The sequence below is a fragment of the Solanum lycopersicum genome, chromosome 12 (assembly GCF_036512215.1).
Source record: "Solanum lycopersicum chromosome 12, SLM_r2.1".
Taxonomy (NCBI): domain Eukaryota; kingdom Viridiplantae; phylum Streptophyta; class Magnoliopsida; order Solanales; family Solanaceae; genus Solanum; species Solanum lycopersicum.
This window is the reverse complement of record NC_090811.1, coordinates 69028557-69047221: the sequence shown is the minus strand read 5'-3', so window position 1 is coordinate 69047221 and position 18665 is coordinate 69028557. Positions and strand designations below refer to the sequence as shown.

Genomic DNA, 18665 nt, shown 5'->3' with positions numbered 1-18665 from the left:
TTTTCGACTATTAACTCGTAAATATATAACCTAAACTCATATATTCATATGAATGAGTCTTCTTTAGTTTCCTTTACACCTAATGTTCCACCATGTTCGAATTTTTCGTATAGCTTCTTCTCCTCTTCTCCTCTTCACAAAATCTCTACAAACACTCACTGAATCATCACAATCCTATCAAAAAGATCTCCTCAATTTCTGCTCCACGACCAAATCCCTTCTTCAAACCCAACAAGCTCACGCTTTCTCCATCATCAATGGCTTTCTTCCGTTCAGCATTTCCATCTCCGCAGCTCTCATTCTCCGTTACGCCGCTTTTTCATCAGACCCAAGAATCGTACGGACAATGTTCTACCAAAGTCTCCCTTTTTCCCGTTCGGCGTTTCTGTACAACACCCTTATTCGAGCTCAGACTATTTTGGGTGTGGTGGGTGTTCTTGAGGTTTATAATGGGATGTTGAGAAGCGGGGTTGTGCCAGATGATCATACTTTTCCTTTTGTGATTAAGCTTTGTACTGATTTTGGTGAGGTTCGAAAAGGGTTGGAGGTTCATGGGTTGTTGATGAAATTGGGTTTTGATTATGATGTGTTTGTGAATAATACATTGATGTTGTTTTATGGGAGTTTTGGTGATTTGGTGAGTGCGGGGAAGATATTTGATGAAATGTCTGAAAGGGATTTGGTTTCATGGAACAGTATGATTCGGGTGTTCACGGATAATAGGTGTTATTTTGAAGGTATTGGGGTGTTTAGGGAGATGGTTATGTGGTCTGAGTTTAAGCCGAATGTGGTAAGTGTTGTGAGTGTATTGCCTATTTGTGCAGTGCTGGAAGATGGGATAATGGTTAGTGAGATTCATTGTTATGTGATTAAAGTGGGTTTGGATTGTCAAGTGGCTATTGGGAATGCATTCGTCGATGCATATGGGAAGTGCTTGAATGTTGAGTCGTCAAGACAAGTTTTTGATGAGATGGTTGAAAGGAATGAGGTTTCTTGGAATGCAATGATTGGTACCTTTGCTCATAATGGGTTTAATAACCATGCGTTGGAAAGTTTTAGGTTTATGATTGATGGTGGTTGGAATGTAAATTCGACTACAGTTTCAAGTATGTTACCTGTCTTGGTTGAACTTGGAAAGTTTAACAAGGGAAGAGAAGTTCATGGTTTTTGTCTAAGAACAGGTTTAGAGTGTGATGTATTTGTTGCCAACGCCTTGATTGATATGTATGCAAAATCAGAGCGTTCAGCTGAAGCATCTGCCGTGTTCCACAAAATGGATTCGAGAAATGTTGTGTCATGGAATACAATGGTTGCAAATTTTGCTCAGAATGGGCTTGAGTTTGAGGCTATAGGACTTGTCAGGAAGATGCAATCTAGCGATGAAACTCCAACATCTGTTACACTGACAAATGTTCTTCCTGCATGTGCACGAATTGGTTGTCTTCGTTCAGGAAAGGAGATACATGCCAGGTCAATAAGGAATGGGTCTGTCATTGATCTCTTTGTCTCAAATGCTATAACCGATATGTATGCAAAGTGTGGTTGTCTAAATCTGGCGCAAAATGTGTTTGACATGTCTCTTAGAGACGAAGTATCTTATAATATACTCATTGTTGGTTATTCACAGACGAGTCATTGCTCAAAGTCTCTTGTACTGTTCTCTGAAATGGTGCCGACTGGGATGAAACACGATACTGTTTCCTTTGTTGGAGTTCTCTCAGCTTGTGCAACTATTTCTGCGATCAAACAAGGAAAGGAAATCCATGCATTTGCAGTGCGAAGATTGTTTCATGAACATCTGTTTGTCTCAAATTCTTTCTTGGATTTGTATACCAAATGTGGACGGATTGATCTTTCTCAAAAGGTTTTTGATAGGATTGAGAACAGGGATGTAGCATCATGGAATACTATGATTTTAGGGTATGGGATGCTTGGTGATTTACATACTGCAATTGACATGTTTGAAGCCACTCGAGAGGATGGTGTTGAACACGATTCCATCTCTTATATTGCAGTTCTATCAGCATGTAGTCACGGGGGATTAGTTGATAAGGGAAAGAAATACTTCAACGACATGCTTGCTCGTAACATTGAACCATCACAGATGCACTACGCTTGCATGGTTGATCTTCTTGGTCGTTCTGGGCTAATGGATGAGGCCATTAATGTTATCACTGGTCTACCATTTGAACCAGATTTCAATGTTTGGGCTGCGCTCCTTGGAGCATGCCGTCTCAATGGAAATGTGGAGTTGGGTTCTTGGGCAGCTGAGCACTTATTTAAGATGCAGCCGCATCATCCTGGATACTATGCTCTTCTCTCAAATATGTACGCTGAAGCAGGGCGGTGGGGCGAAGCTGATAGTATAAGAGAGATGATGAAACTGAGGGGAGTAAAGAAAAACCCTGGATGTAGTTGGATTCAAATTCAAGACAAGGTGCATGCTTTTATTGTTGGACAAAAGACTGGATGAAACACACATCTTGAAAGTGAATCAAGAGAACTAACAATAAGAAGCCCAATCCCACATCTTGAAAGTGAATCAAGAGAACTGCTTCTTTAGTATGGATGAATTCTCAGAGTTTGTTTCCATATGATAAAAGAAGTCAAAAAATTGAATGAATTCTCGAGTTTTAAACATGCATAATTCTATTCTCCTTTTGTAAAAAGTCTCTATGGGTTTATGCCAATTTGCGTGTGACGTTCCCAACTCCACACACCAAGAGGCAAACACAAAGCTTTTTCTTTTAATTTTAAACAAACTTTTTTCTTTATCCCTGGCCGATGTGGGACAATAAACCCAATTGTAAAATAAACATTTTCCAAAACTATATAACTACTTCATTCAACAAGCACAAAGAACTTGCACAGTGAGTCAATATGCTTAAGCTCCATCGTGCTTTCAAATTTGCCGGCACCGGTAATCAACATTTACTCTGCAAATTTTTCCGTTCAACTCCATTTCTACACCAAGAACAACTACTCAGTTCAATCAACAATGAAAATCCCACAGATAGTCCATCCCAAAATCTTGTAGAACAGCTCCGGCAGCTTCGGATTCTAATTCAACAACGTCGTATGGAAAATGCCAAAGGAATCTTGGGTACCCTTATTCATACAAGTTCAGTTTCTCAACTCTACTCTCTCTTTTCACCTTCCCCTGCAAAACCCCTTCTCTCAGATTTGCTATTTTCACTGTATTTAGAGTCGAAACTCATTAACCAAGCTGAAGAGCTTTATTCATTGATAAGGGAAGAGAAAAAGTTTCCATCTTTATCAGCTATAAATGTGTTTCTTGAATCTTTGAATAGTTTAAGGAAGTATAAAAAGACCCTTGAAGTTTTCTCTGATGTAATGAATTGGGGTATAAGGGTTGATAAGGCTAGTTATGGAAAAGCTATACTATCGGCCGTGAAAATTGGGGATTTGGGTAAAGCTTTGGAGCTGTTGGATTGTATGAGAAGTGGTAAGGTGGGTATGGATAAGTTTGTGTATAATGTAGTGATGGGTGGGTTATGTAAAGAGAAGAGAGTTGTGGAAGCGCGGAAACTGTTTGATGAAATGCTTGAGAGAAGAGTGGCGCGGAGTATGGTGACGTATAATATTCTTATGGATGGTTATTGTAAGATGGGGAAGGTAGAGGAGGCTTTTGAGTTGAGGGAAACGATGAAGAATGATAATGTGGAGCCTAATATTGTGACGTTTAATACGTTGCTTAGTGGACTTTGTAAGTCCGGGAAGATGGAGGAAGCTAATTGCATAGTGGAGGAAATGAAGAGTTACGGATTTGTACCCGATGGGTTTACTTTTAGTATACTTTTTGATGGTCTTTCGCGATCTGATGATGTTAATTCCTCTTTAGCGTTGTATGAAGAAGTCGTTAAGACAGGGGTGAAGTTGAATGAGTATACGAGTAGTGTTTTATTGAATGGACTGTGCAAGAAAGGGAAGACGGATAAGGCTGCAGAGATTTTGAAGAAGATGCTGGGAAATGGGCTTACTCCTACAGATGTGTTGTTTAATACCATTTTGAGTGGCTATTGCAAAGAGGGCAATATGGAGAAGGCTTATTTAACTATTGATGAAATGGAGATTTCTGGGGTGAAGCCGAGTTGTGTCACATTTAATACTCTGATCACGAAATTCTGTGAATTGGGTATGATGGAAGAGGCAAACAAGTGGTTAAGGAAAATGCTTGAGAAGTCAGTTTCCCCTAATGTGCAGACGTATAACATCTTAATTGACGGATATGGGCGCAAGCAGGAATTCGTGAGGTGTTTTGAGATTCTCGAGGAGATGGAAAATAACGGATTGAATCCTAATGTAATTACCTATGGTTCTCTAATCAATTCTTTGTGCAAGGATGGTAGGCTTCTTGAAGCTGATGTAGTCCTAAGTGATATGATCAGTAGAGGGGTTAAACCAAATGCGCAGGTCTATAATATGCTTATAGATGGACATTGTATGAGAGGAAGGATGACTGATGCTTTTAGATGCTTGGAGAAGATGCTACAAAGTGATGCGGAAACAACACTCGTTACATACAATACTCTATTAAATGGGCTTTGCAAAAAGGGTAAGACCAAAGAAGCTGAGGAGTTGGTCGCGGATATTCAACTCAAAGGTTTCGTTCCAGATGTTATCACATACAATTCTTTAATCTCTGCGTATTCAGATGCACGGGACAGTGAAAAGTGTTATGAAATGTATGAGAAGATGAAAACCTCTGGCATAAAACCTACAATCAACACAATTCATCCTCTAATTAGAGTGTCCAAAGAGGGAAAGAATGGACTGGTGTCAATTGACAAAATTGTTGAAGAAATGTCCCAGATGGATCTTTCTCCTGACCGAGTTGTATATAACGAGCTCGTCCATTGCTATGCTCTACACGGAGAAGTTCAAAAGTCACTTGCTATGCACCAAGAGATGGTGGAACGAGGAATTCCTTCTGACAAAAGGACATACAATAGCTTGATTATGGTGCATTTGAAAGAGGGAAGATGTCAAGAAGCCAAGAATTTTGTTGATCAGATGAAGGCTAACAGTATCGTTCCGAGTGATGAAACTTATAATATTTTGGTTGAAGGGCATTGCAAGCTTAAAGATTTTTCCGGTGCATACATTTGGTACAGAGAGATGGTTGACAATGGTTATACCCCACCAGCCAATATTTGCGAGGAGTTATTATCTGGTCTTCTAGAGGAAGGAAGATTGGAAGAGACACAGAGAAATGAGTTCTCAAGGAATTGAAGAGTGTAACACAAATGAGGATATTTCTGCTGTTGCGAAAGCATAGGATATAGAGAACTTCAGTTTAAAACTTTGGCAGCAAATGAAAAGCTTGTAATATATTCAAGAATCACTATTATTCTTGTAATATATATATATATTATTTGAATATAAACATTTAATTAATAGAATTTGAAATTAATAAGCCCTTTAGTAGTTAAATTATCATTTTCTTGATAAATGAGTATATCGATAATGCTTTTAATCGTAGTCATAAATCTTATAATGGAAGAATTTGAATTTAAAGAATCATTTTTAAATGTTATTTAAGAACCAACTTGCAAAGACGAAAGCTCATAATAGAAAATTGAGTTGAATTATGAAAATCGTACTATTCAATGTGAGAAGATAAAAGAGAGTTTCAACAAATTACGTAATGTAAAAATGCTATCAAATCATGCATTCCAAAAATGATTATCGGTTAACCATTTTCGTATGAAAAAGAATAAAAAATAACAAGCAGATTATTAAAAATCAATTTTTTTTTTGGAAAAGAAATAAACTCACTATTGAATAATAATTGAAAAGAAAGAAGGTAAGGAGACATAATTGATCAATTATGTAGTATGACAAGTTTTAATTTTGTCAAATACTGACAACTTTTTCTTAATTTTATAAAGACAAATGATTATGGTTCTTAGGTGTCCCTAAATATAGGAAAAGGACAAGTTTATGTAGGGTGGAAAATCATGAAAGAGCCACGAAAATTGTGCTTTAGTGTTAGTACTCCAAAGAGGGATCTGTACAATCACATTTTTCATTCTATCCCATCTACTCTGTAATTGTTTATATGTATATTCTCACTTTCTACTGACTCCTTTCTCTTTCTTCTCCACTTTATTGATCTTTTGTGTCTACAGTTAATTTAAACAAAGAATCACGAATTTACTCCACTGTCAGCAGGAGCTGTTATTTGGGTTAGTTTTTTATATGGGTTCTTGTTGTTTTTGAGTTTTGTAAGTGGGTTTTGGTGCATTTAGCTTAAAGTTTTAATCTTGATGTGGGTTGAAGTAAGAATCAAGATTTCATTTTTAATGTTCTTTCTCATGTATTTCTTGAGCTGTATGTAGATATGATATGTAGATATTTTATTTTTCATGGTTGTGTGTTTTAGGTGGATTTTGTATGGCATTTAGCTTGAGCTTTGATTTGACTTGGGTTGACCTATATATAACTTATTGGGTTAGTTTCTATATGGGTTCTTGTTGTTTCTGTATGTTGGGTTTGGTGCATTTACCTTAAAGCTCTAATCTTGATGTTGGTTGAAGAAAGAATCAAGATTTCATTTTTACTGCTCTTTCTCATGTATCTCACTGAGCTGTATGTAGGTACATGTGTATGTGTAGATGGATTTTTATGGTTGTGTGTGTTTTTAGGTGGATTCTGTATGCATTTAGCTTGAACTTTGATTTGGACTTGGGTTTTTATTTTTGTGTGTGTTTTAGGTAGATTTTTTATGCATTTAGCTTGAGCTTTAATTTGACTTGGGTTGACCCATATAGAGTTCAGGTGGTGGTGAAGTTTTCTGTTTATTCAGTTGAAAAAGGAAGCTTTTTGATGGGGGTTGAATTTGGTTTCTTTGCAGAAAAAGTTTGTGTTTTGGAATTTATAACGTGGATTTTCAGTTCACTCAGCTTTGATATGATATTAAAGGTACTTTCTTGTGCTGATTCTGCTTATGCTAGTAGTTTGATTTCTGATGGAGCGCACTAAAATGTACATTATGCATATGTTGTTGTTGAAAAAGATTGGCCTGAGTGGAGAGAAATGGATATAGACGATTTATATAGCCGACTCCAACTAGTTTATGTTCAAGGGAATTGTTAATGAATGACAATTTTGTTGCAATTCTTTGAAACTTGACGATTTCTGTCTTTTTCGGGTGTCTAACTAAGATAACCTTACAAGAAGCACAATGCACTTGAATTGACAATTTGGTTCAATGCAGCCAAATGCAGATCTTGAAGCCGCATAAAGTGTAATTTGTCGGGTTGTGCTACAAACTCCAAGCTACTATATCTTTAAAGACTTAAAATCTGTAGGATAGTGTGATGGGCTGTGAAAGTTCTAAACTTGCCTCATGTTGCTGGACTGGAGAGAGTGGCCCCATTCACGAGGCTCAGAATCCTGGTATGTATATCTTTTATTGAAATATTTTCTATATAACCATCCTACTGCAGTGTTTAATAAATTTTTTTTCACGCTTCTCGTAGATGAAGAAAAAAATGAAGTTAGTGATTCACCTGCATTCTGCGAGTTTACATTTGAGCAGCTCAGGATAGCTACATCTGCATTTGCTGTAGAGAATATAGTTTCTGAACATGGCGAAAAAGCTCCAAATGTTGTTTATAAAGGAAAGCTAGAGAACCAGAGGCCGGTTGCTGTTAAACGCTTCAACAGATCTGCATGGCCTGATTCCCGGCAATTTTTAGTAAGAGCTTGTCTGTTAATTCCTTGGTATATTTCAACTCTATGGAAAAGACGTTCCCATATCCATCTACTAAAATGATATAATTTCCTTTTTCTTTTCTTATATTAAATGTTGACGATGATATTCATGACAAGAATAGAAATTTAAAATAAAATAGTAATGAGAATAATTGGAGATCTTATTGAGTATTTGGCTGGCATCATTCCAGTTCAGAAACTTTTTTGTTACTCCTTATATTTTGTACCTAATGCATCAACAACAAAATGGAAACAGAGAAATGAATTCATGCCTTAGATTTTCGCTGCTTCTGTAGTATCACTCTCTTTTGAATGCATTTTGTAGCTGTTAGTTCACTTGTGATTTACCTGCTGACAAATACTTAAATCCTCAATAGATTGTGGTTAAGCAATAGATTCGGACTTGATGTTCTCTCTTCATATGGAAACTTCAGGAAGAAGCAAGGGCTGTTGGTCAACTCCGCAACAATAGGTTAGCAAATCTTCTTGGCTGTTGTTGTGAGGGTGATGAGAGGTTGCTAGTTGCAGAATTCATGCCCAAAGAGACGCTTGCAAAACATCTTTTTCATTGTAAGTGCATTCACATTGATTCTTTTGTTTCCCACCTCTGGACTGGTTTCACTCCAAGGTGGGTAACTAATTCGGATTTAGTTCGCTTGCGAGATGCGAGATGCTAGTTTTTAATTGTTTTTGTTTTCTTCACTTTCTCTATTTATTCCCCACATTGGTTTTTTTTTTTTTTTGGGGGGGGGGGGGGGTGTTGTAGCTTTTGGGGTTGGTTAGGCCAAGGTGTCATATCTTTACAAATATTAATGTTGAATACTAGAATAGCGGAACGAATTTTGTTGTAGGGATTTTTCGCTAAACTGATAAATACAAGCTGGATGAGACTACAGTTTGATCTGTTAAATTCTAATTTCTAACAAGAAAGCAAGAGCAGATCCAATCTGCGAGCTTCTTCTGATAATCCCCAAATAAAACCTTGGGTTCATGCACTGTTCCATTTTAGAAAATGATTTCCCAAACAAAGGCTAGGTTTCTAATTCTGTTCTCAGATATATTTGCTTATCAGAAATGATATTGTGAGTGTTTAGTATCAAGTCCATACACAAAGTTCATTATACAGATTCTACATCATACACATCAGTTTACTTTACCTAGAGAGCAACTATGGGAAAATACAAAATGAGATTGGATCCGTATTTGATTTAATTGCTTTAAGGAAGACTGAAAAATCATGAATTTACTTAGAAAGATAACATATTTCTCTGATAGTGATTCATAGAATTCAGTACTTATTTGTGAGAGCTTAACTCAGGGGACACACAACCAATGAAGTGGGCAATGCGGTTAAGGGTGGCGTTGTATATTGCACAGGCTCTTGAATATTGTACAGGCAAAGGACGTGCTCTTTATCATGATCTTAATGCTTATAGAATATTATTCGGAGAAGTAAGTAGATTGTTACATCTTCAGTCTTTTAATTGGTATAGTTAAATTTTGCAGTTCAAGTACTTAAATTCCTTTGATGGTCTCTGCCGTCTATTTCACAGGATGGAGATCCCCGACTTTCTTGCTTTGGTTTGATGAAGAACAGTCGAGATGGAAAAAGTTACAGCACAAACTTGGCATTTACTCCTCCTGAATATTTGAGGACAGGTAAGAACTATCCTCTAATAAACAAACAGGAGCATCTTAAGGCACTTTCTAATATTATAATATTAAAGGGGAATGCTTTTTATGAGCTAATCTGACTTAATAAAAAGAAAGGAGCCACTTTGACTGTTATAGCATTGGTGTAACCTTGTAGGATTTTGTTGCAATCTGTTCAATGTGTAGACTTCATTGAATTCATGGTGTTAACTACATTTATATTTCTTGTATTATAGAAATTGTTTTAGTTCGCTCAGTTCTTTTGAATTTTTTTGCAGGTAGAATCACCCCAGAGAGTGTGATATTTAGCTTTGGGACACTTTTGCTTGACCTTCTGAGTGGAAAGCACATCCCTCCTAGTCATGTAGGTTTTCCTGATAAATTTATTTCCTTTTTTAGTTAAATGCTCCTTACAACCATATAGCTCACACTTTATTGTGACTAGAAGACATGACAATGAGTGTCCTACATTCTTTCTAGTTTCTCTTCGATATCTTTCTGTGGCTACATAAATGGATTATCAATTCTTTTCAATCCAACTCAAGTTTTGAGTTTGAAGGTATCATATGTTACATACTTAATGACAACTGTAATCGCAAGGTGTCATTTGCATTTTGGATGATCTCTGCATGATCCTTCTTATCACCAAAAATTGATAATTCCTTGTTCTGGCTCAAGGGTACTGACTTCTTGTCCTTGGAATAGTCTTAATAGTTTGACATTGGCTTTGACACGTAGCCTGTCCTGTTAAATACAGACAACATTAGCAATACATTGCGAAAATAAACAGGAAATGCTACCAACTTTTGGGCTCTCTGAGTATGTTCCTACAAGAAAAATTATTCAATCGCTGTCTAAAAGACTTGCATCTAATTCTTTGTTCTAATATCCTAGTACCACCCCTCCTCTTCTTCAGTGATCTAGCTTGTTGAACTTAGTACTGATTCTTAGAATCTTACTGGAACAATAAGAATCATTGTTCAGAGAATTAGTGGAGTCATATTTTTAGTTGTTATGTCTTCGAGAAAATGAAAGATGAGAAGCTAAACATAAATCTACAAAAAGCTTGCCAACATTGTTAAAGTCAGACATCAAATTTAAAGAAGGGTTGGGGTGGCTTCCATTTTCAATTAAGATGCTTGCTGATTACTGAAAGCATTATGTATCTACTTATGTCAGGCACTGGATCTGATAAAAGACCGGAATCTTGAGATGCTAACTGATTCTTGCTTGGAGGGTCAATTTTCTACTGATGACGGAACTGAATTGGTACGGATTGCTTCGAGATGTCTCCAGTATGAGCCTCGTGAGCGGCCGAATCTGAAGTCATTAGTTTCTGCATTATATCCTCTTCAAAAAGAAGCTGAGGTTTGTGCTTTTTATCTATGGTCTAATATCAATTATTAGCTACAAGATTTTTATAGATCTCGAATTTCTATACATTATGTTGGCCTGAACTGAATTTAAATGGGAAACATTATAGTCAATGGGGATGACAAGTGGAGAACTTTATTCTTTCTCATACCATTTACAAGTGGTATACCAAAAAGAGGAGAAAAACCTAGAGAGAATGGTTCTTTCTGAAAGACACCCAATCCTCTATAGTATGCACACATGAGCTATAGGGTGCACCAGTAGAAAATAAGAGATCGAACACTAGTGAATACTACTCAAATGAGCATAAAGCTCATCTCTACCCATTCAAAAGATTACTTATTTCTCTATTTCCAAATGACCCACATTAAAGCAAGTAACATTCTAAGCCTTGTGGCTTCTTCTCCTAGCTCCACCCTTCCAGCTGAACATCAACTCCATCATGGATTTTGGCATTACCCAAGAAATGCCGAACCATAACATATCCTTCCATAACCTCGTGGCTAATTTGTAATGTAACAAAATATGGTCCACATCCTCACCCGTCTCCGTACAACGGAATCACCAGCTCAAGCAGACAACCTCTCATTTCCTAATATTTTTATCTTTTTTGAAACTTGTTAGTTTGCCTCTCATTTCCTAAAACTCTCCACCTTTAAAATCACCCCTCAAGTAGCTAGCCACATGAAGAAGCATACCTTCTATCAGAAATCATCTATTACTTGACATAATTTAGCTTATAGTAATATATCGGCACCATTAACTTGATTTTGCTTATAGTAAAATATCAGAAATCATCTATTACATGACATAATTTAGCTGGTTTGAAGTTTTAGTAACTTGTTTTTCAGGTTCCCTCTCTTGTATTAATGGGTATATCATCTGATGGCGAAACTATGCCTCTATCTCCACTTGGTGAAGCTTGTTTGAAAACGGATTTGACTGCTATCCATGAGATCTTAGAAGCACTTGGATACAAAGATGACGGGGGAGCAGCTACTGAGGTTTGCATATCAATAATTTTTCTTTCTGGTCTTGTATATGCATGTTTTTGAACATCTATAACCTATTCCATGTGAACACTTATTGTCCGGTTCTGCGTCATGCATGTGATTCATGGGTTTCAACTTATTGCTCATTCGTATTGTAATCATATCCAGTTTGTCTTTGAAACCCAATTTTATAAGAATCTCATGATGATCACACTTCTTTTTCTTGCTTGCAGCTTTCATTTCAGATGTGGACAGATCAGATGCTGGAAACGTTGAACTCAAAGAAAAAGGGTGATGTTGCTTTCAAAAATAAAGATTTTAGTGCTGCCATTGAATGCTATACGCAGGTTAGAAATCCACTATCCTCTTCTAAACCGGCATGTATATTCCTAAGCTATCTGGCTTCCCCCTTTCCGAAGGGGAACCTTGGCGTAACTGGTAACCTGTCATGACTGCTTATGTTACACACTACTGTGCAATGTGGATCTATTCTATTGTTGAACTATTTCGTTATCTATTACTTTGCTTGCTCTTGCAGTTCATTGACGTTGGAACCATGGCCTCACCAACTGTGTTTGTTCGTCGTTGTCTGTCTTATCTCATGAATGATATGCCACGAGAAGCTCTCAATGATACAGTACAAGCACAAGTGATATCTCCTGTTTGGCATATTGCATCATATCTGCAAGCTGCTTCTCTTTTCACATTGGGAAGGGAAAACGAGGCACAAATCGCACTTAGAGAGGCTGCCATACTCGAAGAAGAGAAAAATGCATCTGCTTGAAAGTGGCAACTGGAGCTCTTGTAAGTATCATCACTACTTATTGGTTCGAATCCTCGTTTACTTGGCACATAAATCACACAAGTACCTTTTTTTCCCCAGCAGAAATGCAGCTGAGCTATCGATATGTCACCTCGTGTATTCAATGGTTAGTAAATTGTGTCAATAGTGAATTCTTTTGCAACATAATTGGATGAAGTTGCTTTGTATCTACAAGTTAGTCCTTGTTAATTTCGCGCTATGGAGTTATCCATCATTCCCGAGTTCTGAAGGTTGCGTTTTTCCCAAAGGGTTGGTTCCAGATAGATTTCTCGATCATCGAAAAAAACAATACCATAGGTTCCTAAAGATACAAGACCTATGGAGAAATTATGAAGAGAGACTAGCGGTCTGTAATTTTTGTACAGTACTATATGGTTTTATTATTGTGGGATTAAATTTATAAAACTTTTATTTTTAAGTATGGCAACTTATGTAACTTGCAAATTATTATTTGTACTTCCGTTATGACCAAAAAATAAAATAAAATAATTGTTTGTACTGATGTATCCTTTCTCAATTAAGGGGTTGTTGAATACATAAATTTTTATCGACGATTTATTAACAAAAAAGATTATAATTTTATACATATTGCAATCTAATTATTCATCATCACGAGATTTTACTAATATGATTTATCGTTCGAATAGTTTGATCTTTAGTTATTATCATTAGCAATCGAACTTATGTATAACTCGTTATAACTTTGATAATATTATGATGCAAAAATATAAACTTATACCTCGTGCTCAGGTGACAATTACATGGGCCAATCCGGGTCGGGACCCGTTATTTGCAGGCCCATTAATATTCCCCTTTTGCTCAAGCGACTCAAAACATACCAATAAAAGACTTTTCAAACCCCCTAAGGAGCAAAAATTGAAAACCTCGCCGGCCGGCCACTGAATTTAGCTCCGGCGTCGTCAACAGTCACCGAGAGAACGCTCGATTAGCAGTTATATATACATATATTTATATATAGCAGATACAGAGAGAAGAAGAATGGTGTATATCACTTCCTGGGATGATTTTGTTGAGAGATCCGTACAGTTGTTTCGCGCCGATCCCGAGAAAGTAAGTGTTGTTTGACTCCGATGAGTTCATCATTTGTTTTTTTTCGTATAAATTCATGTATTGATGGTATTTTTTTTGGTTTATAGACTCGCTATGTGATGAAATACAGACATTCTGATGGTAAATTGGTTCTCAAGGTCACTGATGATAAAGAGGTAACTTTTTTTTTTTATGTTTCTTATGATTTTTAGCTACAGTTTTGCGATTTTATTAGTAGATTGTGCATACATGGATGCTAAGTTGAGTTTTGATTGTTTTTGTTACTGCTATTTCTATATCTGCATTACCATTTAGTGCAAGTGCTGGGGTTTCTTTTATTGTTGTTATATCTTGGATCCTGCTGGTGTGTGTGTGTGTGTGTGGGGGGGGGGGGAAGGTACAATCACACGAAATTGATAGTACAATGATGTTCACAGGTTCTATAAAGAAGTAATGATAAGCTTCTCTTAAGTTTTGAAGTTCGAAATCAACATGTTTCATATTTGGGGATGTAATTGATGCAATTGAAACTTTTGTATACATGGGTTGCTGAATTGAACTTTTATTATTTCTATCTTTTTTGGTTGAGTTCAGTTAGTCTTTTCTATCTCTGCATTGCAATTTAGTGCAAATGTTTGGGTTCCTTTTGTTGTTGTTCTCTGATGAATCCTACTGGTGTGTGTGTGATAAAACCGCAATCCGACATGAGATTGGCAGTACAATTCACAATCTTCATAATGAAGAACTGACCAGCTTCTGTTAAGTTTTGATGATCAAAATCAACTTAATTTTATATTTATGGGATGTAATCGATGCAATTGAGTCAACTGACGATGCTATTTGTCATATTGATACAGATGATGTAATAACAATTAGATCAAGCATAATATGTTTGTTTTGTGGCTACAATAAACTCATTGAGGGAAGATGTTCATATTTTGGGGAGGCTCTGATAAATATTTTGGTTGCATAAACTTGATGTGGCTCAAATTGACATGTTTTTAAATGTCATGTTCTATCAGGAGAGTGATTAAATAATACCACTATTATTTTTGTATAATATGGGTCTAAGATGTGCTTAATGAAGCAATGTTGTTGCTAGGGACTGAGGCGTCGTTGTTGTTCTTGTTTTATGTGGAAGCAGGGTAGCTTTAAACCTGGTTGGCTGAGGTGTTTGGTCTATATTGTAGTAGTTTTTTTAGTGGGCTGAGATGAGTGTTTTTGCATTCCATAGTGGAAGTTGACATTCTTTAAGGGGAGATGGTAGATATCCAAGTCATGCTTGATGTCATATCTTAGTGTTATTTTTTGCTTATATGTGAAGTAATGAGTAAGAGATTTCTTGTTCTGTGTCTGTTAGTATTTCATATGCACTATTTTCTTTTTCTCCTTACCACATGTTACACTCATTTCATGTTCATTTTCTTAATTGCTATTTCTCCTGTGGTGTATAAGTTGTTAGAATTCCGACAACTGTTATATTTATAAGGTAGAACTCTAAAGAGATTCAATGTCGGGGAAGAGTTAAAGTGAGAATCAGATGAGAACACTGCTTAGCTGAGAAGTACATGGAAAGAATTGATTAAGAGGATGTCTGGTTATGTTTGATTTTAAAAGAAGTCTTTTCTTTCCTTTATGACCAAGGATTGTGGAACCAACTAGTTGAACTCCTAAAGAAGACACGACTTTGGTGCAATGATGCCAACAATTAGAGAGCATCTCGAGAAAAGCTTTTATGGTCTAAAAAGTGGAGTCATCTGCAATCCTTGTACCTGAGCGGGCCAAAACATTATAGTAACCCAGATGATATTTTTTGTTGTTTCTCAAATGGATAGTATCATTGTTGGACCACATTCTGCTATAATTACAATAGCAAATATTTCTCTTTCTTAAAGTTAAAAACTTATATCATGTACATGCTTTTGTTTGGATGTTCTTGAAGTTGATTCTTCTGGTGAAAAGGCAAAGAGGGTTAAAGATTTAGTAGTAAAAGAAAATGTTTAGCCTTTTAAGGTAGGGAGAAAGGAAGGGGAAGTGTGGAGTCGAAGGATAGAGACAGACAGACAAGGTGATCTGTTTTATCAGATGACCTGTTTATCATCTTTTGCCTCTTTGAGATTACTAGGGGATGGCTTTTAAGCTTACTTTTTGTGAAGCTTCTTAGGATAGTCGATGACTTAGCCAATTTTCTTTGTTCTCTAATCACAAATTTAGAATTGTCCAGATATTTTGGTGGAATCTCATCTAGGCTTCATATGTCTGCCTAAACTTCAGTAGAGGGCACATTTAAGATCCTTGATGCTGTACCTACCATGCTTTTCCTTTCTCTCATATTTTCTATGGTTCAGCTCTCCCTATGGTTTTTTAAATATCCAAGAAATCTTGTAGTTTCCATCTTCGAAACTCAGATGGATAATGAGTCAGTCCTTTTACCAGACTTGGTCCACAACAGGATTCAAACTTGGGACGTGCGCTACACGTCCCTCATTGTGCTACCTTTGCCATTTCTCAAATCGCTGGGGCCTCTCCATTGTCCTTTTTCCCTCAACATATTTTTATTTTTCTCATATTACCTAGCTTGTGGTGAACCTTATTTCTTTTGGTTCTCCTATGTTTGAACATTAGAACATACCTCAGCTCTTTTGCAGTTTACTTGGGTGACTGGACATTCTGCCAGAAACTGTGATGGTACCCATATTCTAAAGTTACAAGTACCTCTCATGGAAAAGTAATGGAGGATAGTCCTAAAATAATTGTGTTTTATTTTGGTTTCAAAATGTTTGAGTTGGCTTGTATAATTCTGATAGTGAAGTGGTCATTGAATGGAGAAAATACGATCGATCACCTTCCACTTCCTCTGTGCTGAAACTAGAAAGAGTCAATTAGTGCCCCTTCCTATTCCTACCTTTCAGCCCCCTCCCCCAAAACCCAACCCAACCCAAAAAAGGGTATGGAATCATAGCAGCATCACTGATAGGTATGTGATAAAGTGTTGAAATAGGTGGCGTGTGTTGCCATACGCCCTTTCCCCTGTGGAGTTTGGTGATGTAATCATCTTTCTTGTAAACAGACCTTCAAGTAATGTCTATTATGTAGAGCGTGTGTTTGCATGTTTTCGGGTTAAATGAAGGACAACGTGATGATTTTATAATTTGTTTTTGTATTAGATATTATATCAGTGATATCCATACATGTTATCTCAAGTGAGTTTCACTCTTCTTTTTTTCTCCTCTTGTCCTTAACTTCACTACCCACCGTACTTGCATAGTAAAATTTTCAAGCGAAGAGGCGTCAGTTGAGCCCTCCCTTCTCTACCTTTAGCTCTACAGACATTGTTATTTCTTCACGGTGTTGAATATAGTTGTTATTCAGTCTTTGCATCAAATGTTGGTTTCTCTTGTTGTTTTCGCGTGAATGAAAAGAGGAACATTTGCTGCTCCTCTATGTAATATTTCCCTTTTATGCATTTGGTAGCTCATAACTGTGGACTTCTGTAGCTCTGTTATATAGTTCCTTTTTAGACATTTGGTATATAATGTATCCTGTATCCCATGCTTGATGGGAGTATGTCAGAGAATTTTCCATATTGATTGCCTGTTCTAATGGTTTGTATTTTTAATTCCTTGCTAGTGTATCAAGTTTAAGACTGACCAAGCCCAAGATGCCAAGAAGATGGAGAAACTTAACAACATTTTTTTTACCTTGATGTCTCGTGGTCCAGACGGTATTACTTTTTCAAACTTTCTTCACATGGTACCTTGTTTGTTTGGTATAAGTAACATCCAATGACAATCTAATCTTTACTAATTACTCGGCATGTACCTTGTTAGACATGCTTCTATCTTTGCTTGTATTGATTCCTAAGAAGTTTTATTCGATACTTGCATAGTTGCATCTCCCTGATGCTCCAGTCAATGTAATGCTCTGCAAGTTCTTTTCGTTGCAGCTGATATATCTGAAGTGGGTGGCAAAGAACAGATGGAGGCACAAGCACCTAAGAAAGGAAGAGGAAGGAAACAATAATTCTTCGATGGGTTTGTTGCTGCAACTCTCTTACTGCTGTGAAGATAAATTTTTGAAACCTGCAAGGAATTTTTCTCTCCAACTTCTTTTTGTATTATTAGTGGAACAGATCTTTTTTGCTTTTTGAAGATAGCCCTTTTAATTTGCAAGCTCTGATATCTTATAGCTTATTTATCTTTGCAGAGCTAAACTTGAGGATAAACTAACTAGACTAGACAAATGTTATCCAAGTAGTCTTTTTGTATCCCATAATGTTTAAGACTGTACACACCACTACCCTCTCTAGACTCTACTTGTGGGGTTGCACGAGGTTTGTTATTGTTGCATAATGTGTTAGGTATCTGCTTTGGAACCTTACTCATTACTCATTAGAGTTCGTGCTGGGAAGTTCCACTTTGGGGCTTAACGCTCTTTACTAAGAGCGATTTTATCCTCAAGATCGAACTCAAAATCTTCTCTTAATGATTAGTATTTCTTTGTTTCAATTTGTTTGTCTACTTTCTTCTTTTGTTTGTTTCAAAATATACTTCTCTTTCCCCTTTTAGTGACTCTTTTAACAACTTCATACTTTTTCAAAATCATACAAACAAATTGAAATGAGTCTTCAGTTTATAAGATTGATGCGGAGTGGAAGAGCCACGACGCTTTCTTACTGGATCTCATTGGTGCCACTTAAGTGGTAGGTAGGCCGCAGATGTATGACGTTTGGAGTTGTCACTGCATGAAAGAAAGAATAATCTGTTTTCATGTGGGTCAACTTTGAAAGGGTTGTGTCAAAAGTGCTAAGAATTTACTTTCTCAAAAAAGTGCTAAGAGTTTTTTTGTCTTTTATATGTTTTAAAAATTTTCTTTATCCTCTTTTTTTTTTTTTTTTCTTCTAGTCGCTACATTTACCTTTTTAAAGTAGGGGACCTTCACTAATGATTTAACACAACAACCAATAAAGTGTCAATTATTTTACATAAAATATTCTAGTTATTACTTACTACTACTGAAGAAGGACCACACAT

At 36.6% G+C, this 18665-nt stretch overlaps 4 protein-coding genes across 11 annotated transcripts; all 4 read left to right on the top strand.

The window, feature by feature from the left end:
* Nucleotides 1–82: 82 nt before the first annotated feature.
* Nucleotides 83–5437, top strand: LOC101253876 (pentatricopeptide repeat-containing protein At1g18485-like). The gene has a single exon (XM_069292648.1). It carries the CDS (start codon nt 83–85, stop codon nt 2471–2473), a length of 2391 nt encoding a protein of 796 aa, XP_069148749.1. The 3' UTR covers nt 2474–5437.
* On the top strand, nt 2881–5437 carry LOC101256754 (pentatricopeptide repeat-containing protein At5g12100, mitochondrial). Its single transcript, XM_004253097.5, has one exon. It carries the CDS (start codon nt 2881–2883, stop codon nt 5251–5253), a length of 2373 nt encoding a protein of 790 aa, XP_004253145.1. The 3' UTR covers nt 5254–5437.
* A 386-nt stretch (nt 5438–5823) lies between these two features.
* On the top strand, nt 5824–13085 carry LOC101254179 (serine/threonine-protein kinase BSK7). Of its 8 annotated transcripts, none has more exons than XM_069292650.1 (14): nt 5859–6070; nt 6153–6209; nt 6878–6945; nt 7241–7422; nt 7506–7723; nt 8175–8310; nt 9059–9192; nt 9294–9399; nt 9672–9757; nt 10573–10761; nt 11619–11771; nt 11993–12106; nt 12298–12563; nt 12643–13085. In XM_069292650.1, exons 4-13 carry the CDS (start codon nt 7344–7346, stop codon nt 12541–12543), a joined length of 1461 nt encoding a protein of 486 aa, XP_069148751.1. In that variant the 5' UTR covers nt 5859–6070; nt 6153–6209; nt 6878–6945; nt 7241–7343; the 3' UTR covers nt 12544–12563; nt 12643–13085. The 8 variants fall into 8 exon arrangements, with proteins under 8 accessions (XP_010314695.1, XP_069148755.1, XP_010314694.1 ...); XM_069292651.1 differs by having other exon boundaries at nt 5877–6011; nt 12646–13085; XM_069292649.1 differs by having other exon boundaries at nt 5877–6011.
* A 211-nt stretch (nt 13086–13296) lies between these two features.
* On the top strand, nt 13297–18140 carry LOC101254464 (signal recognition particle 9 kDa protein). Its single transcript, XM_004252835.5, has 4 exons — nt 13297–13653; nt 13740–13808; nt 17263–17356; nt 17579–18140. The coding sequence occupies exons 1-4, from the start codon at nt 13582–13584 to the stop codon at nt 17653–17655; spliced, it is 312 nt and encodes a 103-aa protein (XP_004252883.1). The 5' UTR covers nt 13297–13581; the 3' UTR covers nt 17656–18140.
* Nucleotides 18141–18665: the final 525 nt, after the last annotated feature.